General features: G+C 40.7%; 2 protein-coding genes, 1 non-coding gene and 1 pseudogene across 4 annotated transcripts in view; 1 reads left to right on the top strand and 3 right to left on the bottom strand.

Annotated features, from left to right (window-relative positions):
• B3GAT2 (beta-1,3-glucuronyltransferase 2) overlaps positions 1-11,312 on the top strand; it is a 66,162-nt gene extending 54,850 nt beyond the window's left edge. The window contains exons 3-4 of the mRNA XM_037034364.1: positions 10,989-11,137; positions 11,226-11,312. Of these exons, the coding sequence (XP_036890259.1) occupies positions 10,989-11,137; positions 11,226-11,312 (236 nt within the window). The remainder of the gene's footprint in view (positions 1-10,988; positions 11,138-11,225) is intronic.
• On the bottom strand, positions 359-10,605 carry LOC118978720 (dnaJ homolog subfamily C member 2-like; annotated as a pseudogene).
• On the bottom strand, positions 5,741-5,847 carry LOC118978752 (U6 spliceosomal RNA). The gene has a single exon (XR_005064781.1). It is a non-coding gene; the product is annotated as a U6 spliceosomal RNA (small nuclear RNA).
• A 91-nt stretch (positions 11,313-11,403) lies between the features above and the next one.
• Positions 11,404-25,177, bottom strand: part of SMAP1 (small ArfGAP 1) — a 147,658-nt gene continuing 133,884 nt past the window's right edge. For both annotated transcript variants that reach the window (XM_037034362.1, XM_037034363.1), the window contains 4 exons: positions 21,190-21,317; positions 15,868-16,039; positions 14,666-14,973; positions 11,404-12,729 (listed from right to left, as the gene is read on the bottom strand). In XM_037034362.1, coding sequence (XP_036890257.1) covers positions 12,595-12,729; positions 14,666-14,973; positions 15,868-16,039; positions 21,190-21,317 — 743 coding nt within the window. In that variant the 3' untranslated portion in view covers positions 11,404-12,594. The remainder of the gene's footprint in view (positions 12,730-14,665; positions 14,974-15,867; positions 16,040-21,189; positions 21,318-25,177) is intronic.

Below are 25,177 nucleotides of genomic sequence, written 5' to 3' on the forward strand. Positions count from 1 at the left end.
TGTTTCTGATCTTAAGGAAAGTGCTTTTAGTTTTTACCCATTGAGCATGACGTTACCTGTGGGGTTGTCATATATGGGCCTTTGTTATGCTCAGCTAGGTTCCCTCTAGTCTCACTTCACTGAGCGTTTTTACCATAAATGGGTGCTGGATTCTGTCAAATGCTTTTTCTATATCTATTGATATGATCATGTAATTTTATCCTTCATTTCGGTTATGTAGTGTATCACATTTATTAATTTGTGGATATTGAACCAACCTTGCATCCAAATAATAAATCCCAATTGATTGTGATTTTTTCACAGTATTTTCAGTTTTATTATAAAAATGCACACACAACAAAGAAAGATCTTTCATAAGTCATTTCTTAGCTCTAATTGCATTTAGTACTTGCTTTTGAGCAGCTTTCTTGGCCTTTACCAGATTCTCAACGAGAGAATCTTGTTGCTCCGTGCAGGCCCCTGTGGCCTTAGGTTGCTCCGTGCAGGCCCCTGCCCTGTCAGGCCCTGCTGCTGCTATTTCCCCATCTTTCAGGTGTATTTAGTGGGCACGTTTACAAAGGGCAGTTACAAAAGCTTCCGTTCTGTTGTCCGGGGTGAAAGCCTGTGCATGGACCACCAGTCGCTCTGAAGGTGCTGCATTGTCTGCTTGAGGCAGCACTCTATGCTCTTTTTAAAATTTACCAGAAGATGTTTTATGTCATCTTTTTGATGAAGGTCAAGCTTTTGAAGACTCTGCTTTGCCAATAACATCTTTGGCAGTTCTCTTGACTCCAGAAGAATGTATTTTCTAGCAATAACTTCCCATCTTGAATTTCTTGCAGTGGGGAAGAGGTTCACAGCTCTTCTCAGTAGTTTCAGATCACCTTCTAATTTTTACTGCCGTGTCCACCTCCTCCAGCTGATTTCTCTGCATTTTTAGGTGCTTGTCATAGATGAGCCTCAGCTCCCTCTTTCTCTTTTATAATTTGCCCTTTTATTTCTTCTCTTTTTCCTCCCTTTATTAATTGTATGTTTCATTCAAGCACTGTAAGCTTGCTAGTTCAACGTGATCACAAAGTTTTCCCACTTCTTCCATCCTTTTAACCCATTCTGTCTCATTATAAGAAAAGTGATTTATTGATTTGAGAGAGAATGAGAGGAAAGGAGGGCAGAAAAGAGGGAGGGGGAGGGCTGGGGGAGAGAGAAACTTCGATTTTTTATTCCACTTATTTATATATTCATTGGTTGATTTTTTTTTTTTTAAAGATCTTGTTTATTTATGTTTCGAGGAGAAGGGAGGGACAAAGAGAGGAAGAGAAACATCAATGCAGGGTTACCTCTGACGCACCCCCTACTGGGGACCTGGCCCGCAACCCAGGCATGTGCCCTAACTGGGAATCAAACCAGCGACACTGGTTCACAGGCCGGTACTCACTCCACTGAGCCACACCAGCCAGGGCTCATTGGTTGATTCTTATTTGTGCCCTAACCAGGGATTCTACCCACAACCTTGGCACAGTGGGATGAGACAACACTCTACTCTAGCTGAGCTACCTGGCCAGGGAATTGCCATTCTTCTTTCATAGGTTTTTCTGATGTGTTTTTCCTTTTTTGCCAAGAGTGCTTGTTGTCTTCCTCCTCTTCTTTCTCTTTAGCTAAATGAGCACCTTCTAATTCAGCTTGTCTTTGTTTTTAGCTTCTTGTTCATTTTCTTTCTTTTCCGCTTCTTTCTTGGCCTTTTCTTTTTCCTTAAATTTTTTAAATTCTTGGATCACAGCTCTATGCGTTGTCAGCTGATCCTCTTATCCTGCCCATTCCCCCCTTTTTATCGTGTGCGTTCTAGTTGCCCCGCTGCCTTTCAGTCCATCTCCTCTCACCAGGCCGTCCTGCTTTTTTTTCCTCGTCGTCTAAGTAAGAGAATTCTCTCTGAGAATCAAAATTACACCAGAGAGAAGAAAATGCATCTACATCTTCAAATGATGATTTGACCAAGTTTCACATCACCAAGTTTAGAGACAAATTTATTTTATTTGACCATCTGGAATTTCCTTCAAACATAGGAAAACAGAAGAAATTATCCTTTCCTTCACTTTTAGAAGGAACTAAGTTATTAAAAGTAGGATCTGCACTGTTAAATGATGGTCTTTTCACTGGATCAGAGAACATGTCGTGAGCGTTAGTCATGCAAGTGATATATCATTATCTCCTTTTATTGATTCACCAGCTGCTTTCCATTTGTCTGGGTGATGTTTTAAAACCATCGCTCTGGGAGCTGCTTTGATCTGTCTCTGTGTGGCTTTGTGTCTCACATGGTCCAGCCTACGTACCACATAATGACCTCGGTTCTCTCAGTCATCGGGCTTGGGTGTTTTCCAGCACGGGACATTCTTCCAACTGCAATTCTTCATCTTCTCATTCTTCTGATTATGCTTTTTTATCCTCCAGTTCCTGAAAAGAGGCAGAAGTGTTTCTGTTTCTCTTAAGAAAAGCTGAAGAGAAAGTCCCCACAGGTTCAAATTGGCAGAGTGTTGAGGCTGTGATCAGAAACGTGGAGAGAGGCTTCAGTGTGTTACACGGACTAGATCAGAGGTTGGGGCGCAGGTGGCAGTGGAAGCACTCGGCAGGAGCCCCTGGGTGGCCCTGGGGACAGCCCTGTCCTGGGCGTCAGGCACGCTGTGTCCCCTCCAGTCCCCGCTCCCATCTCAGCCTCGCACCTGGGCTCCACGACGCCCCATGTGATCTTTTCAGTATATTTGCTGAATTCAGTTTGCTAGTATTTGTTGAGGATTTTTGCACCTATGTTTTTCAGGAATATTGGCCTACAGGTTTTTTTTTTTTGTAATATCTTTGGTTTGGGGTTCAGGGTAATGCTGGCCTTGTAAAATGAACTTGAGGGTCTGCCCTCCTCTTGATTTTTTTTGGAATAGTTTGAGGATAGGTATTAAGCCAACACTTGTTATTTCTTGTCTTTTTGATAACAGCCATTCTAACAGATGTGAGTTTTTGTGGTTTTGATTTGCATTTTCCTGATGATTAGTGATGTTGAACACCTTTTCATTTACCTGTTGGCCACTTATATGGGGAAGCAAAGGACTCAGAATAGCCAAAAAAATCTTGAAAAATAACAAAGTTGAAGGACTTACACTTCCTGGTTTGAAAGCTAACTGTGAAGCTATGATAGTAAAGACAATGTGGTACTGGCGTGAAGATACACAAGTGAATCGACAGAATAGAACTGACAGTCCAGAAATAAACGATTACATTTATTGTCATTTGATTTTTGCCAAGGGCATCAAGACCATTGAATAGTCTTTTTAAAATTTTTTTTTTAAGATTTTACTTATTTATCTTTAGAGGGGAAGGGAAGGAGAGAAGGAGAGAAATATCAATGTATGGTTGCCTGTCGTGAGTCCCCTGCTGGGAACTGGCCTGCAACCTAGGCATGTGCCCTGACTGGGAATCGAAGCGCAATCGTGTGGTTCGCAGGCCCACGCTCAATCCACTGAGCTACACCAGCCAGGGCTCAATAGTCTCTTCAAAAACTGGTGCTCAGAGTTATAAATGTACTAAAAACCACTTAACTGTATCCTTTAAAAAGGCAAATTTGAGTACAGGAATTATATCTCAGTAAGTGGGGAAGGTAGTAGGGAGAAAACACACACACTCCACATGACCCTCTGAAGGCAGAGCACTTTGCTGGGAAGAGATATGAAAGGAGAGCCGACCTCAGAAGAAACGAGAGGGAAGAGGAGAGGAGGTGCCACACACACACACACACACACACACACACACACACACACATTTCTCTAGCAAGTTGCCTGAGACTGTCTGGGGTATATGTAAATTTTAAGTTGGTAATTGAATTTTTTCCTCTTATTGTTTAAAGGGGGTAAGGAGAGACTCTTGAAATTACCCGATACCTGCTGCCCATAGAAGTGCGTCAGGTGCCCGGTGTCTAGTACAAGTAGCCAGAGTGACTGTCCAAGAGAAAAAGTGCTGTGTCTTTCTTGTGACTGGACTATACCTAAAGGTATTACTGCCATATGCTGTCCTCTGTGAGCTGGAAGTCATTTTGACTGGTAGCAGCCTTGCTGAGATTAGATGACATGCAGTTACAGAAAATGCACCGGGACCAGCATTTGGAGGTGGGACTGAGTTCATAAATGATAGAAGAAATTAATAAGCACTATTGATGCTTTTAACTTTGGCTGAAGAGAGAATAGGAGGTTTGCTGGACTTCTATTTCCTTTCCAATTTGTTCTCTCTCTCTCTCTCTCCCCTTCCCCTTCTCCCTCCCTCACCCCCTTTCTTTCCCTTCTTTGGGTTTACTTTTTCCTTGTTGTACCAGTTAGACCTGCTGTTCATTGCTGAATAAAAGTCAAGGGCAGACATCCTTGCCTCCTCCCAACCTTCAGGGGTGAAGCACTGTCCTCCATCACTAAGCACCACATTGGCAGCAGGTTTTGTGTGGATGCCCTTCATGAAATTGAGGAAGTTCACTTCTATTGCTAATTTTGCTGAGAGGCTTTTTAAAATTATGACTAGATAACGGATTTTGTCAACTGCACTAGGTAATCAGATTTTTTAGAGCCTGTTCATTTGGCGAATTATCCTGATTGATTTTTGAAAAGTTAGCTGACACCGCCACCTCGGGACAAACCTCACTTGGTCATGCTTCAGGGTCACGTCGCTGTCGGATTGAGAGCCCTTCTGTCCGTGTCCACGAGAGCTGTCTCCGTGGAAGTTTCCATCTGGGTTTGTGTCCGAGCAGGGCTGGCCTCACAGAATGTGAAAAATGTTTCTTCCTTTTCCAGTTTATGGAAACTTTCATTCCTCCTTAAACATTCAGAAGAAACCACTAGGGAAGCTATTTGGGCCTGGAGGCCTTTGTGGCAAGGGTTTTGTATTTTTTGCATGATTTTTGGTGGAAAGATTTTTTTAAAATATAATTTTTATTTAATTCTTGTTCAAGTACAGGTTTCTGTCTTATATTCCCAACCCTGCCTGCCCCTCGCCCCATGCTCCCCGCCTCCCTCCCCTTTCCGCCCCCCACCCTTAGTTATTGTCCATGTGTCTTTTATACTTGTTCATGTGAGTCCATTCCCTTTTCCCCTATGATTCTCTCCCCTCTCCCCTCTGGGCCCTGACAGCCTGTTCCATATTTGAGTGTCATTGGTTGTATTTTGCTTGCTTGTTTGGTTTGTTTAGATTCCTGTTAATGGTGAGATCATATGATATTTGTCTTTCACCGCCTGGCTTATTTCGCTCAGCATAATGCTTTCCAGTTCCATCCATGATGTTGCAAAGGGTAGTAGTTCCTTCTTCCTTTCTGCAGCATAGAATTCCATTGTGTAAATGTACCATAGCTTTTTGATCCTGTCATTTACCGATGGGCATCTAGGTTGCTTCCAGCTCTTGGCTATTGTAAATTGTGCTGCTATGAACATCGGGGTGCATAGGTTCTTTTGGATTGGTGTTTCAGTGTTCTTAGGATATACTCCTAACAGTGGAATTGCTAGGTCAAAAGGCATGTTCATTTTTAGTTTTCTTAGAAAATTCCATACTGTTTTCCATAGTGGTTGTACCAGTCTGCAATCCCACCAACAGTGAACTAGGGTCCCCTTTTCCCCACAACCTCTCCAGCACTTGTTCTTTGTTTATAATAGCCATTCTGACTGGTGTTAAGTGGTATCTCATTCTGACTGGTGTTAAGTGGTATCTCATTGTGGTTTTAATTTGCATCTCTCTGATAGCTAGCGATAAAAATACGGAACGCTTCACGAATTTGCGTGTCATCCTTGCGCAGGGGCCACGCTAATCTTCTCTGTATCACTCCAATTTTAGTATATGTGCTGCCGAAGCGAGCACTGGTGGAAAGATTTTTAACTATGAATTTATTTAATTGCTAAAGGGCTATTTAGATGATCTATTTCCTCATGAGAGAGCTTTGATAGCTTGTGTATTTCAAGGAATTTGTCGATTTTTGTATCGGCTATGAACTTAACTGCTATAAAGTTACTCATAACACCCCTTTGTTATCATTTGTGTTTGTAAAATGTGTGCCGCTACTAACTACTCTCTCGTTGTTGGTATCAGTAACTCGTGTCTTTTTTTTTTCTAAGTACAGGTAGATAGTCATCAATTTTATTAACTTTTCCCCCTAAAGTCATGTTTTTAAAATTGTTTTTAAATTTACTGTGTTTTTTTGGAGGAGGGGAGAGAGAGGAAAAAGAAAGAAATCATCAAATTGTTATTCCACTTATACATTTGTTGGTTGACTCCTGTATGTGCCCTGATGGGGGGTTGAACCCATGACCTTGGTGTATCGGGATGATGCGCTAACCAACTGAGCTATCAGGCCAGGGCCCCAAGGGTGTGGTTTTGATTTCACTGAACTTCTCTATTGTTTTCCATTTCTATTTCAGGGACTTTTGGCTTTTTTATTTATTCATACTTTTTTTCCAATTTACTTTGGGTTTCATTTACTCTTTCTAGTGTATATAGGTAGGAAATTAAGACACTGAGCTGAGATTTTTTAATCTGATAAAAATGTTTAGTGCTTTAAAAACTTTATTTTTCCATCTAAGTACTGCTTTAGGTGCACTCCACAAACTTCAACGTCTAACTTTTATTCCCTTTTGAGTCCTCCTTTGATACATATCTTTAAAATTATGTTGTTTAGGTTCCAAGTATTAGAGTTCCAGATATCTTTATATTGTTGATTTCTATTTCATTCCATGTGGTCAGAGAAATATTTTGTACAACTTTATTTTTAAAAATTTACTGAGACTTGATTCGTGGCCCAGCCTACGGCTTCTTGATAATGTCCCAGGTGCGCTTGAAAAGATCGGGCATCTGCTGCTGTTGGCTGGGGTGTTCTGGACATTTCACGTTGGTTGCTCATGTTGTCTGTCTTAGATAAGCTTGTGGAGTTTTCAAATTTGTAAAATTTTCAGTTACTTCTTTAAGTATTTTTTCTCCCTCCTCTCTACCTTTCACTCTTTCACTTTCTTTCTGTACTCTGTGTGTTGGTGTTTCCTCTCTGTGTTTCCTTCCAGTGGGTTTCTCTCTTCATCTTGCAGTTTACTGGTCTTTTATTCTTTAATGTCTTATCGTGTGTTAATGCCAGCATGTTTTTCATCTCAGGCATTGTATTTCTCATCACAGTGAGATCACCTTAGGGCTTTTTCATGTTCCCCAAACCTCTTCTTGGCATGCGCAGTCTTTCCCCTCCCTTTTGTGAATATGTGAACTGTATTTATAATGCTTCAATGTCCTCGTCCCGGAATTCTACCATCTGTGTCATTCCTGAGTTTGTTTCTGTTGTCTGGTTTTTCTTTTCATTGTGGGATTGTTGTTTCCTGCTTCTTTGTACATCTGGTAATTTTTGTATCCCAGACATTTTGAAATTTAACTTGCTAGGTACCAGAAAGATACATATATTCAATTATGTTATGAATATATATATGTATAACATACATTTATATACATACACATGCATCCATGTAAGGAATGATGCGCATTTGAACTGCCTCTCTCCCCTTTTTGCGTATTTTATATATATTTTTGTGAGGTGCAGCCAAGTTACCTGGAAGCATTTTAATTCTTTCCAGGCTTGCTTGCAAAGTTTTGTTAGGCAGAATCAGTGCAGTCTTTAGTTTAGAGCTGATTTGACCCCACAGTGAACGCCAATAACCTTCCAGCTACTCTTCCAGATGCCCCAACTATTAGCGTCCCCCTCTGGCTGTTGGGACGTGAACTGTGCCCGGCCCTGAGTGAACTCCAGCAAGCAGCTCACCTCCTTCTTCCCAGTGGCACTTTCCTGGGCCTTAGGCCGCTTCACAAGCATTTGCTGACCACGTTCCGCTGGACTTGGGTGGGGGGCCCTTTCTCTCCAGCACTCTGTGCTGTGAATTCTAGCTGACGTGGCCCCTGGAATGACTCCCCCATTGTGTTTCCTCAGCCCAAAGGGACTGAAGAGCTGGGAGCTCCCCTCCCTGTTCCCACAGCCTGTAGACTTCGCCCCTCAGGCAAGAAGCTGGGGCAACCGGAGGGCTGAGTTGCGTTTTTCAGACATCTTTGTCCTGCGTGCCTCTTCTCCATCGTCCAGCAACCACTTTGTCAAGCATTAGGGAAAACCCAGCCCTTGTTGCTCTATCATGTCCCCAAGTGAAAATGGCTTGTCGGGCTTTGAAAGTCTTAAAATGTTTCCGTTTATCACTCAATAAGCACCTACTGAGGCAGGCCTCGTCCCGCTGACGGGGAGGGAATATAACCCTACCCCCACCCCCATGGCTGCCCCTGAACAGGAAACCCTGCGTCCGCAGTTCACAAGGCAGTTTTCATGTGCATTGCAGTTCTTCCACTACTGACCAGGCCGGAGAATCCTACTCCCATGACTTTTGTAAGACATCTCTAAAGCTACTATAAATTAATTTCACTAAAAAAACTGAAGGGTCAATATAATCTGTGAGGCACGAATACTTGGAAGAAGAGCCACGATACCCATCTTGGGTGGGAAGCAGTGGGTTATGAGCCGAAGCTTCCTGCCCTGCTTTCAGAGAGAGAACTCTCCCCCAGCTGCACAGCAGGCCAGACGGTTCCCGAACAGGCAACGCAGGGGTGGCCTCGTCAGCCCAGGTTCCTGCGGCTCTTGCTGTGGGCTGTGACCTGTGCCTTTCAGGAACTCCCTGACTGCAGCGTGGCAGAGAAAGTGCAGGTAGTCGGGAAGGGCATCCAAACTCCCCACCCGCCTTGTCCTGTTGGAAAATACAAAACCACTTTGCTAGCTTGGTGAGCCACCCACTAAAATCTCTGCATGGTGCTGGCCTTTCAGGTGCCTCCCGGGGTCTAGGGAAGCCAGGCCAGGACCTTGTAACTCCGCAAGTGGCTTGCTTCAAATTGTTGGTCTTGCCATGGACTCTACTTTAAAAGCTGGAAGGATATTCCTGAGCTTAGGAAAGCAAGAAAGTACTCTATTTAAATCCTTGAGTGGTCGCGATGTCATGGGTTTGTTAAAGTCCTAGTGGGGAACGGAGGAAATTGGAGGAAAGCAGTTTCCTTTCATTTTGAGGACTTCTGCACAATTTGGATCCTATATTTTTGTGAATGGGGAAATACAATCAGGATCTTGAAGCCACATGAGAAACAGACCAGCCTCTTCAGTGTGATTGACATGGGAAGATTGTTAGCTAAGAAAAAAGGGTAAAGCTTACTCACCCATGAAAAAAAGCCGAGAATTTCTGAACACTAAAATCTGAGTTGACCTAACAGAAAGGTCACTTTTTGTGTGTTACCCTGAAACACTGACTTTTAGTTGAAGAGGCCTGGTTCTGCTACCCAGAACTTTCACAAGGGGCTAATGTCACTGCTCCTCATAATATGTATAATGGTATTATATACCGCAGTAGCCCATCATTTGAATGGTGCCTTGCAGTTCGTGGGAATTTTTCCATCCACTGATTTTATACCAGACACTGAGTTAAGGTGTCACATCTCTCTTGCAGATGAGGAAGTTTCAGAATCAGGAAAGGTTAAGTGACTTGGCCAGTGTCTAAGTGCAAGGACCCAGGCAAAAAAGACTTGGGGGTGCAGACTCTGTGGTCTTCTGCTAGAAGGTGCTGCTTCTCTCCAGGACTAGTGGAAGGTCCTGGCCCAGTCCTCAGGCTAACACTTTATGATTGTTTCTTCGTTCTCACTCAGCACATGCCGTAGCAAGTCGTGTCTGCATGTGGCTTAGTGGTAAGTTTTCTCATAAAGGCCACAGGGTCTAGAATATAGGACAGGCCAGCCTGGCATCTAGAGAGGTTATGAGAATGCCGGTTTGGGTTTTCTCAGTTCCCCTTTTACTGCCTGTTGTCACGTGGTACTTACTTTGCTAACTATGCTTTTGCAAAAAGAAGCATAAATCAATTAGGTTCATACAGAAAAGGGCAAAAGCTGCCAAGAAATGTTCCTGGGGATTGGTCTTTATAGCTTAACTCTGGGAGGGTGCCTAACTTTACAGTGCCCGCTTCCTCATTAAGAGCAGCAGCCTGGGGCTTCCAGCTTTCAAGTAATTACAACGGTTGGAACGACTACTTGCTGATGGCTTGTAGAGTGTTTAATGGCTAAGCCTTCAACACAGAGTTTGTTAAACTACAGAGTAAATAATTTTTCATATGACCAAACCGTTAAAGAAAGTGACACTAATTTATTTCCTTAAAAAATGAAATACAAAAAATTTATTAAATGGCCTGGTATCTTTAGCACTGATTTCCAACCTGTCCACCTTTTCCAGATTGAACCAAATCAGAAATTTAAACTAAATAATTATATATTATTCATGTTCTAACACTAACTTCTATTCCTCAGGCTTCTAAACTCAAAGTAAATCAGAGCTGGGTATGTTAAAGGGACAGGCAGGGGAACTGGGTGGGCGCTGTCATACCTCAAGAATAATTGGACATCTGACTGCTTTTCAGCTCCACTTAGGTCTTCGTTGTTTCCAGAATGTCGAATACAGAGTTTGATGCCCTCTGTGAAACACAGCAGACTTAAACATCTTACAGCAGATGCACCCCCGCAAAGCTTCGTCATGGCACTGCCGCACTCTGCCGCACTGGCCTGTGCCCGTCGGACTGCCATACAGATAATGCTGCTGTTCGAGCTGGGCACCAAGTGACCTGGCAGAGCAGGCATAGGAAACTGATCTTTTAAAAAACACTTTATTTTTGGAAAGAGGGAAGGGAAGGAGAAAGAGAGGGAGAGAAAGACAGACACTGATGCTCAAGAGAAACACCAATGGTTGTCTCCCACACACCCCAAGCCGGGGACCTGGCCTGCAACCCAAGCATGTGCCCTGACGGGGGACTGAACCAGGGACCTTTCCATTTATGGGACGATGCCCAAGCAACTGAGCCACACCAGTCAGGGCTAGACAACTGCTTTTGATGTGACCAAAATTATATAGAAAAAAAGATAAGTACACTAATATTTTAAAGTCTTTTTTTTTTTAACTTTTCACAAAGGATTTGCTGTAAGCCTTCAAGTCATCTTGTCCAATCCAAAAGCTGTATTCAAGCGCCGTGGATCCCAGCCAGGGATGCAAGAATCTGACTTTCTAAAACAGATAACAACAGTCGAAGAACTGGAACCAAAAGCAAATAACTGCACCAAGGTATTGATTTCACATGTGCTGCTTGAGCTTGTCAAGTGTCAGCATTATGAGTCCGGCTACCCACAAGGTTTCCCTCCCCGCCCTTCAGGTTCTTGTGTGGCACACTCGGACAGAGAAGGTTAATCTGGCCAACGAGCCCAAGTACCACCTGGACACAGTGAAGATTGAGGTGTAAATGGAAGCAGCAGCGGATGCAGTCTGCGCGGCCAGGGGATGTGGAAGAGGACGTTTGGAGGTTAGGCTACAGAGCATTCAGGTATTATTCATTTCACTTCAGTACAACAGCCTTTATTGACACCTGATGGACATCTGGTTAAACAGAGCTCGTCAGTTAACATAAGCTAATCGGACGGTATAAAACGTGTCTGTCTGTTTTACATGTTTCCTCTATAACTAAACTGGAAGATCTTTGCACAGCACAGCTAATGACACTGCAAGTACCATCTGAGTATCTTACATACTTTTCTTTTTTTTCCCCATTTGCCCTTATTAGAACTGAACAGGTTTTAGAAACAGATGACAAGTATTTTGTCAAATTTTGTCCCCAATTCCTGACTCCACAACATTAAGTAATTTATGTAAGGGTGGTGGCAGCACACATTGTAGGAAATAAAACCCACAAATAAAAGGTCTGTGGATTCATCTATTTAATATAGGGATAGAACATTTTTTCAGTACTAGGCACCATAAAATGTAAACACAATTACTGTCATAAACCTGGATATACCCTCAAGGATTTAAAGTGGCTTTGTTTAGTTACCCTGTTCGCATATAGTGCAGAGAAAGGTCTTCATGCTGGCACTATGTACACAGTAAGAGATCCAAATTACGAGAGAGGCAGACAAAATTTGAATTCTTTAACTATTATTAAACTAAGTTTTACAGTAACGTCCAGGTTTATCTTCCTTTCACTAACCATGTTCCCTGTTAAGCACATCATAACAACAGCACAGTGAAGTGAATGATGAAGTAAAAGAATTTTGGTACACCAGAAAAGGGTGCTCAGTGATACATTTACATTCTATTTATATGATTAAACATCTGATCATACAGTACCTTCCTACAAGATTACTGGCTAATTTGGGGGTGGGGTTTATACTGATAGATGTATTACTAACATGATAACTATTTCCCTTATATGCAAACATTAGAGCTATAATTTTACTGAGAGTAAAACTGATTTTGCAAGTTGACTGAGCAGCTTCTCAAATAATATGATTTATGAAGTTAGGGAAAATATGAGCAAAGCTGCCCTGGACATAAAACAGTTTCTCAACCTGCTTTTCACCACATCAAATTTCAGCAGTACAAACCAATACAGTCAATCAGATCATTCTTAATGTGAACCAATGGGGAAAAAGAAAAAATATGTATGTACAGGAACAAACAGGGGTACTGGATGCATTTCAGCAAGGAATGTCAGGTGGTAGTTCCAGATCAAACGAGTGATGCAGTCTTCACTTCCACAGCTGTGTGCTGAGAGTCTGACCCGATGAGCTCCCAGACCACCCCGCCGTGGTGCTGGGGGGCTGGCCAAAACTCGCCGCGGCGTTTGCACTGCCGACGCTCATGCCAGCCATCTGCTGATTCATCTGGGAAACACATAAAGGGCTTACTTTAAGAAGCTTACTTCATTTTTTTATTGTTCAATTAGAGTTGTTCCCAAGCTTGCTTCACTTAATTCTTGTTTTTTAGCCACAGTTAGGGTAACTATGAAAATGTCTATTTTATTAGAAGCAGATAACACAATTATTTCTCTGCAGAAAACAAACAGCTACTGTTTCCTTCCAACTTTTAGCACTGCCCATAAAGTGAACTCCAGCACTTGGGTTCTTTTTCTACACTCAATTCCTCGTCCCCCCAAGGATTCACCACAACTGGAAAGTGCCAAAACAATCTTTGCAATTGTATCTGGGTCCACTATTCTAAATTTCAACTATACGGTGCTTTAACTACTAATGACCGGAAATTTTAGAAAGTTAAATACGTCAAAATTATCAATTGTGTATCACAACTATTCTGCCTTCCTCAAAATCTTAAATGGCTACATATACTTTCTATATATTAAAGGTCAGAAAGGATACATTTTTCTCTTGCTTGGCTAACTAGAAACATCTGAAGTTGTATAAGACTTCATATATTTTTCTTTCAGACCCAAGTCATGTATGTATATAACTGTCTCAACCCTTTTTCTGTGGTTCTCTTACCTCTAAGACTGACGACATGTTAAGGAAAGGCAAGAGGGCTGACTACAAAGTACAGAGTGGATTCAAAACCTATGCACAGGGTTGGACTGTATTCCTATTAAGTTTAAAGCTGCAATTTTTTAGATACTGGTATTAATCACATCACTAGGAGACCTAAGTGTCTGCAGGGGCAGATCACTTCTGATACCTACTAAAGGGTGTTTTAACCACCCTCTCACTGGCCAATAGAACCCACAGGTAACGCGTTTCAGGTTGATCCAGCACCTTAACCGGCTGTGGTTCAGCATTTTGGCTACAGAAAAGCTTTTACTGCCATTTGGTCTTTATAATCCTTGAGATTCCTAGAGAGTACAGACCAGTGTAATACAAGATATTACTTTAAATAGTGACAGTAAAAATAACTTGGAGCACTCCCAGGATATACCGTGATTTTGCTAACATTGGTTACAAATCACTACAGACTACTCCTTGAATGCTCTCAAGGGAGAACAGCTGAGCAGGAGCCCAGGTCATGAAAATGCTGCAGAAACAGCAACTAGGAAGTGTAAAGGGAAGAGGAGCGTGACCATGAACTACAATCTAAAGACCTTTTTCTACGGGGCCAGAGAAAGTTAGAAGACAGCACCTAAAATAGAAGGGGGCTTCAAGGAGGTCGTACTAATAATGTGTCCTCTCTGAGCTCTAAACTAACTGAGGGAGAAACAGGATAATATGGGCTGGTTCATATCTTACAGAAATTCTTGAACTAGTGGGTCCTTTCTAAAAGTATAAGCCTAATTATAGGATAAATAAAAGGAAATAGAACTTTACAAAGGTTTTTGAACAAAAAGATTTTTTATAAATCCATGAACAGTAGCCACATGACCTGGTGACCTGCCTCTTTCCCTCACAAAATAGTGCTGTCAGACTATGAGACTGGAGTCCTTTGTGAAAGCTGTACCTCCCTCCTGTCCCACCAAATTAGTGAAGACAGGTTGGGTGGTCAAGACTATAAAAACACCCCACCCAGGAGCTGGGTTAAAGCTTGCTGCTAATTTCAAAGGTGGTAGACAGTCTCTTAAAATGCCCAAGATAATTTCTAGCTGTTACAACTAGATTAGGGATATTCACCATTAACGTTATTGAAATGACAAGATGCTCAACATTTCTTTACAGAATACTCTGAACACAGGGGATGATGACAGGTGATTCGTCTGATATAACTTCATTATCCCTACCAATTCCCTCTGCCACACTGTTAGATTGAAATGTGAACAAAACCATTTAGAAGGTAACCTTGTTCCTCCGACTCTGGGTGAGTCAGAGAGCAGAGGGCCCCTACCTGTGACAGGCTCCACTGGGGCGGCTGGGCTTGCGGCAGGCCGAACTTACTCTGGGGCGCACTCATCTGTCCCACCATTCCGCCTTGGGGGGCAATCACATTCTGCGGCAGCGGCACCACACCAGTTTGTGCGCCTCCCACGAACCCGTTGGATATGGGCATGCCCACCATCATGCTTGCACTCTGTCCCATCACATTGCCTATGAGGCCAGGAGCTGCAGGCACAGGTACACCCATCGACGGAAAACCTTGAAATGCAGTTGGTGCTTGTGAGGTAAATGGTATATTTGTGGGTCCCATAAATACACCTGCATCATAAGAACCATGAAAAAAGAAAATGAATCACGAGAACAGAACTACTGTACACAGCTGCATTCACCTCTGTGATGGCATAGCAAAAATTTTAATTTGGGTTTGGCTGCTCCTACTGCTCAGACCAGCTCACACCCCCACTATCTCAGAGCTACTTAGTTCCAGAACGCACACAAATCCACTATGAACCTAAGCACTTTTAATCAGAAGAAATAAATCTGGTAATAGAATACATTATAATAAAACATCCATTGTGAGTGAAGACCAACTGCATCGCATGAGAGGCTGCGCCATTTCTGCTGACCTGCACCACTGGTCTCCACCCTCAAACACTCCAAGGAAAGTTCTCTGTGTCTGGCTTTAAGGCAAATGGGATTTCATTCAAATTTCAGTTCAGATATGAAATGAAGTTCATTACTTTAAAAGAGACTCTGAAAGATTTAAACTATGTAAACAACAAATTTTACCATGCTAGTATTTCATTATAATTACTTTTAAAATTTCAAACCTTTTTCAGAATTCAGGTGGTAATTCAGACTGCTTATTGTTTACTTGCAGAGAAGATACCACACTGTACACAGAGACTTCATGCAAATCAAACTGACATAATTCTTCAAAGATAATCCATGTCCTCCTATAAGCTTGTGAAACAGTATTTTAAGTGATATGTGAACAGCTTGTTAATTCTAAATGAATAAAGTTTTGTGAATCCTGTACCTGCTTTTTAATTCTAATACTGCATTTACTTCTGTAGTTGTGTAAACTGCAACAACAAAGCACCCATTACACAAAAAATGGGGAAGAAATATAACTGATACTATCATAACCACAAAGGATGTACTTCGAGCAGTGTCACTGCGGGCCCTGAAAGCAGGGTCGGGGTGCGTTACCAGGAGTGCTCTGCTGCGGAATGGCCCCCGCGCCATACAGAGATAGGATGGAGTCTTTGGAGAGCTGTTTCTTTGCCACCTCTTCTGACTTTGTGGTTTGGTCGGTGAAGAGATCCAGATCCCCAGCTGGTACTGTAGACACAGGGGCAGCTGCTGGTACAGAGGACGTCCCCTGAGACAAACACCAAAACATGTTGCAGAATCCTTCATACTAAAACATGGCTCATCCATTACTTCAAATCCAAGTACAGTTATGAAATTAGAAATTCAACAATTGTAGAAGGTAAAATAGAGACATTAGAGATCACTCACAGCCCACACAAAAACACCTAGGAATAAGGTACAATGTTTCCTATTTGCAATGTATTAATGCAGAAGAGGTGGACCAAAACCTCTTCCGTAGTAAGTTGTGTTTACCTGCTCGACTGATGCTCGTAAACAGCATCCCTGGGTGCAGCAGCAGCAGGCAGGGACGTGGCTGCTGTGTGAGCACCACTACTGCTCAGCACCTGCTGCTTCAAGGAGCTGGCATCCCTTAGAATAAAAAACACCTATACTACCACAGAAGGCTGTAAGACGGCGCTGCAAAGGCTGGTTCTATCTTCTTTTTAAATAAGCTTTTCAAAAGCTGCACTGCAACATTCTTTTCTTTTTTTTAAATATTTTATTTATTTATCTTTAGAGGGGAAGGGAAGGAGAGAGGAAGAGAAACATCAATGTATGGTTGTTTCTCGTGCATCCCCTGCTGGGAATTGGCCCCTGCCGGGAACTGGCCTGCAACCCAGGAATGTGCCCTGACTGGGAATCGAACCGCGAACTGCGATCGTCTAGTTCGCAGGCCCGTGCTCAATCCACCGAGCTACACCAGCCAGGGCCTGCAACATTCTTATAAACCTAATCTAGATCAGTTTTAACCACAACCTTAGAATGCTTCATGTCTTTCCAGAAACAAAGCACAGCAGAACCAATGAAGTGCTTGCTTCCCAGAAAACAAGAAGTCCTTTAACCACCTGTCCTCTCAAGCCTGATCTCAGTCCACAAACCCAAATAAACACGTGGATATTTAATACAAAACCAAAAAATTTCACAATGTCCTCTACCTTTCACATGGTGTCATCCCATCACAACTGATAACCTAAGTGTAACAATCTATGCAGTCATTAATTTTCAATCACATTCACATTTGTTTATAAGGAATTGTTTTACATAAGAAGAATTTCAAAGAATTCTAGGAAGACTAGTAAAAACTGAGTATTTCTTCTCGAAGTACAGAATAAGGTGAGTAGCAAATAGCTAAAAATCATGTATATGATTTACCTTGAATTTTTAAAAAATCCAAACATTTAACATCTTTGCCCAAAAAAGCCTTACAATAAATTACCATTCAAGGACTGTACTTACAAACTAACTTAGGCAGAATAATATTTTGAATCTATTACGACTAATTAAGCAAGAATTTTTAGATAGAAAGAAAAAGCCACTTTATTTTGTGAAAGATCAGAAATATGTAAAATTGGACACAATGAAATACCAAATATAACAAATGCACCTGAACTACCAACGAAAAAGCAAAGACCTCAGAAGCTAAGAGCGTGGGCTCTGGGGCTGCCTACCGGATTAGAGCCCACATTTACTGCAGCGACTGTGCCATCAGACCTCCATGTAGCGCCCACTGCCCCTCTACTGTAGAACGGGATAACATCACCACTCACGCACCTTAGAGAGTTGTTCAATGACCACAAGAGTGTTTTGCCCAGCAGCAGGGACAAGAGCACAGTATTTACGGGTAGTAGTGTTAGAAAACAACGCGGCCACCTGACCAAGTGATCTTGTCGTCATGTGTAGTTTCTGTTCAATCCGAGAACCTGCTCAAACCCTGAGTTCTGGTCCCTGTGAAGGAGATACATTACTCCAGTCTCACTAGAGCGGCCGAACCAATGCTCGCATGCGTTAAACAAAGGTACTCCTTTCGATGAAGGTAGGTAATGTAGAGCGCATCTACCTCAGCATGGACAAACCAAACGCATGGCTAGTGCCCACTCAAATGACCATTTATTATTTCTGGTGTCCCCTTTGCCAGTACTACAACTTTAGGATAAAATTTTTGCCTGTTATTTTTCACTTTGGGAGGCTGCAGGACCCCTGAGCAAAGGCTTGCTGACTGACTGGAATTGCCAGGGCTGAAAGGACAGGCCACAGCACTTGTGCAGGTCCAGACACTGTTGGTGTATATACATTACAGACAGGAAAAGAAAGGGGTGGCTTCTGCATGTCACCTTTGGGGACTGGAACAATTCCCTTCAACCCCCAGTACACATGTACACTCTGGTGACCATCTCCAACCCCCTTAGGGGGGACTGCGCAGCCAGACAAGTAAAGCCATCTATCTCACATTCACATGAGAGGGAGAATGGGTTACTAGAATTTGTGCTCTGCTCAGAAAATAAATCAGGAATGAATACAGGATCCAGAGTGCAGCTGACCCTTGCACAACAGGTTTAAACTGTGCAGGTAAAATTATACACGGATTTTTTTTTTAGTAAATACAGTACTGCAAGTGTATTTTTCTCTTACAATTCTAACTTTTTTTCCTTTAGCTTATTCTATTATAAAAATACAGTATATAATATGTATATACAAAATATGTGTTGACTGTTATCAGTAAGGCTTCTGGTCAACAGTAAGATACTAATAAAGTTCTGAGGAGTCAAAAGTTATATGCAGACTTTTGACTGCTTGGAATTGGTGCCCCTAGCCCAACATTGTTCAGGGGTCAACAGTAATTCCTACTGGTGTCCAATCAATTTCATGTAATAAAACCCCACCAAAATTAGTTATGTATTACCAGTTTATGCATAAAAGGTATACTTTAACCCACCTACCCCCATTTCAAAGACATTATTTTGAAAATATGTCTGGATTTGGATCTTTACTATTCACCAAATATTTTATAGGGAACAATAAAATGGGCGCAATTTTGGTTCTAAAACAATGTCTGAAAAAAAGAATTAGGTGTGATTAAAAATATCCATCAGCCCTGGTGTTCTACCAGTTAGTGATGCAGAGTGCCCAAAGCGTAAAGGCCAGATCAACCCCTCATGACAGCGAAAGCCATCCACACACACTCTTGTCACGGCTCTACTTATACTCAGGAGTTGTACGCAGTCAGCAGTTGCTGCTCTGATACTGAACAGAACACATGAGGTGCACGGAAGCCTCAGATGTGGGCCTAAGTCTCCAAGCAGTTGCAAAGCAACTCTCATGCCCCAGTGGAATCTAAGGAAGTCTAGCAGATAAAGCAACCTTGCTAAAATGCTAGACCAAAAGAAAATGCTTTTCAAACTCAGACTGTCAAATATCTTAAATACTTCTTTCTAAAGCCACATTAACATTAGACATTTTTTAACACATGCAAAATCAAACCTGCACAAATTCACAAGGTAATTAATGTCAACTGAAACATCAGCAGCAACACTTCATCCCTCCTTCTATGTGGTGGGAGTGGGGAGTGGGGGAGAAGGGGCTCAGCCATAAAATAATTTTCTGAAAATAAACATTAATGCTGAAGATGATTTTGATAACAAGCATTTAAACTAATATTCCTAAGAAATCCATGTGCTCAATTCTGGTAGTAATTACACAATGACTGCCATAACAATAAATACGTATAACAAAAATATATGTAATTAGTCTTTTCAGTAAGACATAACTTCCTTCATATTAAAACTTTCTGCCCAAACTATTCCAATTAGGTTCAGTTTTTCTAAAGAAAAGGAAATATTTTTACCTCAAAAATTATGCTGCCCTGAAACAAATTGGTTATTTGTAAAGTACAAATTTTAAATAAAACCTTAAAATTTTATGCTTAAGAGTTATCCATATTCCTGAACGTTTGTCTTTCACCTTCTAGACAAACACTATATGACTGCACGGTAGCACTTGTATGTGTGGGGGTGGAGGAAATACAGGGGCTGGGTGAACCTTTCAGGGTACAAATAAAAAATACAATACACACTTTCAGCTGAGAGGAGTAAGGTCTGAGGGTCTAAAGTGCAACGTAACATGTGGTGACTACAGCTGATTACCATATTTTGCCGTATCTAATGCGTACCCATGTTTTTGGCCCAAACTTTCAGAAAACAATTTTTCATTTTAATTTTTCAATTCAATTATGTATTTACTTATATTTAGGTACTTGTTTTTATATTATAAAGGAATTTTAGCATTTATTTTTAACATATTATGGTGCATTTTATGTAACAAATAGTTACAAAACATAAGACTACATACAGGGCACAAGATATTTTATGCACTGGTAACAAATTCACAATATTTACATATGGAATTAGTACTACCTATGTATAATGTGTATCCTTATTTTTCCCTCAAAAATTTGGGCAAAAAAGTGCGCATTATACATGACAAAATACAGTATACTTATTGTGTAACTGAAATTTGCTGTAAGTAGAACTTGTGTTCTCATACCCACCCAAAACGTAAAGATGTACAATGTATACATATATCTAATCATTGTTTTACGATTAAAATATAATTTTGCCAGTCACATCTGAAGTAGTATTTAATGTATCAATCTGTAATTTTTTAAAAAGGAATACAGGCAAATAAAGAAATTCCATGTAATAATCAGAAGGCAATTCAAAATTTCTTCACCTAAAAATCCTGATCATTAATATTATGCTCTAAATAGCTTTTTAAAAATAACTAAAATAAAAAAGGTTTTAAGGCTAACTTAAAACAATTTATCTTCATAATAAAGAATATGGATACGGAACTATCTAGAATTTCTCATTCCTAGTTTCCCTACAACCGGAAGTGAACACTACTTGGGGATGGCTCAGTACAGCAGAAGGAGAGGACTACCGGCCTCCAGTCTGTAGTTACACACTCAGTTTATAAACTCTGAGTAAGTGACCCTGCTGATCTCAGCAAAGGCTGAAATAGTCTGGGTTTTCCCACTTGTTCATTGTAAACACCGCTGTTTTCCTAAAGCAAAAGCCAACAAACCTTAGGCAGTGAGTATTTAGGCTTTGTGGGTCATATGGTGTCTGTTCTAACTATTCAACTTGTGTTTTCCGTGTGAAAGCAGCCACAGATGATATGTAAATGATGGGAGTGGTTGTGTTCCATTAAAACTTCATTTGCCAACAAGCATCAGGCTTAGTTTGTCAGCACATGGTCTAAAGAACAGGAGGCTTTCATTTCAGTGACTCCTCAGAGAAAATTCTTTCAAAATTGAAGTTTCAGAACTTTTCAGAAAGTAAATAAGCAGTGAGTGTGTGAGACCACATTCTTACCACATACCTGAGCTGGGGACATGACAGTTGCAGGTAAGGGATTCGAAATCATTGGTCCAAAGATGTCCAAATCATCATTCAGAGTGGGCACTGTGGTCGTGTTCCCATTGGCCACTGGTGCCTCAGCAGGACCATCTAAGAAGAACAAATTCTTGTCTTAAAACAGAATCTCTTAATACTTGAAACATGGCATTATTTTAAAAATATATGGCTAAAAGAAGAACAGTTCAAAAAGCTGACACTCTTCCTCAAAGGAACTATTCCCAGTTTTGTTTATTCTTCCAGAAATAATTTTTACCCATAATGTTTTATACTCATTCTGTAAATCCAAATAGACTCTATGTGTGTATGTATGTATTTACATACACACACCCATTCTAGGCTCATATCCAAAAACCCCTTTTTAACAAATGACATCACACCATTCACATTATTCTGTACCCTGATGCTTCCTTATGTGCCCAGCACTGTTCTGACTACTTTGCATACATTAATTCATCTAATACCCCAAACCTCATGAGACAGATACTACTTTTGAGTTTACTGGCTACACTGGGATCTGATACCACATTCTTACAAACACTGTTTTTTGGATATCACTGCACATCATCAATACCTACTTTGGAAATAAATGTTGATGATTTGAAATGTTGACTTTTAAAGTTACTATAAGGGATATAATCCTAAAAGTGGAATTGCTGGGTCAAAGGCATGTTCATTTTTAGTTTTCTTAGAAAATTCCATACTGTTTTCCATAGTGGTTGTAGCAGTCTGCAATCCCACCAACAGTGAACTAGGGTTATATCCTAAGAACCCTGAAACACCAATCCAAAAGAACTTATGCACACCAATGTTCATTGCAGCACAATTTACAATAGCCAAGAGCTGGAAGCAACCTAGATGCCCATCAGTAAATGAATGGATCAAAAAAAATATGGTACATTTACACAATGGAATTCTATGCAGCAGAAAGAAAGAAGGAGCTCCTACCCTTTGCAACATCATGGATGGAACTGGAAAGCATTATGCTTGAGTGAAATAAGCCAGGCGGTGAAAGACAAATACCATATGATCTCACCTTTAACAGGAACCTAAACAACAAAACAAACAAGCAAGCAAAATATGACCAAAGACACTGAAATACAGAATGGGCTGACAGGGACCAGAGGGGAGAGGGGAGAGAATCACAGGGGGGAAAAAAAGGAAGGATTCACAGGAACAAGTGTAAAGGACACATGGACAATAACTAAGGTGGTGGGGGGAAATGGGAGGGAGGTGGGGAGCACTGGGCAGGGTGGGCAGGGTTGGGAATATAAGACAGAAAACTGTACTTGAACAATAATTAAAGAAATCTAAAAACAAAAAAAGTTCATTAAGAGCAAAAATAATAAAAATAAAAATAAAGTTGCTATAAGGGAAAAAACCTGGATGGATGGAGAGGGAAGAAGAGGAGGGGAAGAAGAAGGAAGGGAGGAAAGGAAATAAAACAGTACTGATTCTACATATGCATCCATGAAACTCTGAAACAAACCCTTTCTTTATTCAAGGACAGCCATTTCCACGGTGGCAGTATCAAGCCACTGAACTGTACTGGAGAGGAAACTCTGATGGGCCCTGGCTGGTGTAGCTCAGTGGATTGAGCACGGGCCTGCAAACCACACGATCACAGTTCGATTCCCAGTCAGGGCACATGCCTGGGTTGCAGGCCAGTTCCCAGCAGGGGACATAGGAGAGGCAACCATACATTGATATTTCTCTCCCTCTCTCCTTCCCTTCCCCTCTAAAGATAAATAAGTAAAATTAAAAAAAAAAAAAGAAACTCTGATGGGGTGCCAACACCCTGTATCAGCTTCCTGCTCACCCTATCATTCAAAAAATGTTTTTAAATATCTCCTTTTTACATTAGTGTGGAATTTACAAAGTGTAAGGTTAGAGTTGCAGTGGAGTGAGGTGGTGTCTGCAAGCACTGAATTCCAGGACATGGAACATCGCCCACAGGTCAGTTTCTTGTGGCCACAGCCAACAGTTCAGAGGATCACAACTCCAATCTCTGGGATTTACATCCCAATTGAGCTTCTGTTTTAACAATTTACGGTCTTATTTGATCTGCCTTTGATATATTATACAGTTGTCAAAAGGCAAATCAGCCATCTTTTAAAAGTTCTTTAAAACTGAGGGAGAGAGATGTCTTACACAGAACAGATACATAAATATTTGACAAAAAACAATGGAAGGGCTATCACATCCTAGGTATTTCTTCTACAACCCAGAGAAATTCATGGGTTTCTTCTCTTTTTTTTTTTAAGTAGAAATACAGAAATTGGTATCACATATCCTGTTTGAAGCTTCAGTTTGAAGCTTCAGGGAATCTCAAATTATTAATTTCAATGAATAAATTACCACAAAGTATTTTTTACTACCTAGCTTATACAAGAGTGTGTGGCCCTGACTGGTGTAGCTCAGTGGATTGAGCGTGGGCCTGTGAACCACACGATTGCAGTTCAATCCCCAGTCAGGGCACATGCCTGGGTTGCAGGCCAGTTCACAGCAGAGGACTCATGAGAGGCAACCATACATTGATACTTCTCTCCTTCCCTTCCCCTCTAAAGATAAATAAAATCTTAAAAAAAAAAAAAGTGTGTGAAATCCACAAAAGGTTTGAAAGAGATCAACAGCAAATATTTTCCAGTCATTTTCAGTGATACAACATTATCAGAATCATACATATTACACATGCACTATGGACAAATGAAGGTTGAAGCAATAAAGCAATGCACAGATTACTAATTTACAAAATATAGAATTTTAAGCCAAGACATAACTGTGACATAAAAACATGCAAATAATTCATATATGAAAGTATTTTTTTCATTTTTAACCCTTTAAAAAAATGGAAACATTTTAAGTTAGCTAGACCTCTTTGAAGATCTTATTTTATGTTTTCTAGTCCATTCCACATTCCACCTACATGAAGTATTCAGTACATCATGTAAATATAAACCAGGAATAAAATATTTTAAAAGGACAAGAACTTCTAGATTAAAAACACAACTAAAGGACCATCTTTGTGGTATCATGACAGCTCAGTTAAATAAATGCAATCCAGGGACATGTAAGCCATTGGTGCTCTGACCCATAAACTGTAGGGGGAGGGGGACAGGGAAACACCCACATCAAAGACATGTTCAGTTCAGTAACCAAAATATGGATCTGCAATTTCCACTCACAAACAGAAGCACATGTCCTCCCCAAAACAAAGTACAACCAAGAAAAATAAAAGTAAAAAAAAAAAAAAAGACAAAGCTGACAGGTATAGGTATGTAAGTAATTATTTCTGGTTTTGCAGTTAAATTATTTTGCTTGTTCAAGTAATAACAAATACTAACACTTAGGACAGATTTATGAAAAAAATCCTTAAACATAGGAAAATACTATTACTAACCCTTTTCCCTCAGTGAATTAAAAAAAATAGTATCAATTCATTTTTACCACCATGTCCATCCAGCGAAAACAGTGGTGAGCCACGGATGCACTGTGTAAGAACCAAGGCTGCTCTAACACAGCACATGATCTGTGTTTACTACTTTTATACTCTGCATCTTTTAAAGACTGTGAGTGGTCTAAGTAGTACATCATACTCCACTAAGAATATTAATTTACTTATACTTTATTTATACCTAAACCCAATCTAGTAGTAAATTATCTAATCTATAAAAACACTGAGTACTTTAATTGGTTTCTGAAGTCATATTTTACCCTTCACACCCTTAGGATCACAAATGTAACTAGTAAAAATAACAGCAAACATATAGTATAGTGTTTGTTTTATATAAGGCTTGAAAAAATACAAATGCACACATAAACACAGATGCATTTGCTTAATCTTTATAATAATGCTATGAGAGAGGTACTATCCTCATTTACAGATAGAAACAAAAGTTAAATTTGTCTAGTGTCAAAGAACTGCAGCAAAGCCTTAGGTTGTAATCTTACTC

Source organism: Sturnira hondurensis, unplaced genomic scaffold (assembly GCF_014824575.4).
Source record: "Sturnira hondurensis isolate 20B ecotype Veracruz unplaced genomic scaffold, ASM1482457v3 Scaffold0022136, whole genome shotgun sequence".
Taxonomy (NCBI): Eukaryota; Metazoa; Chordata; class Mammalia; order Chiroptera; family Phyllostomidae; genus Sturnira; species Sturnira hondurensis.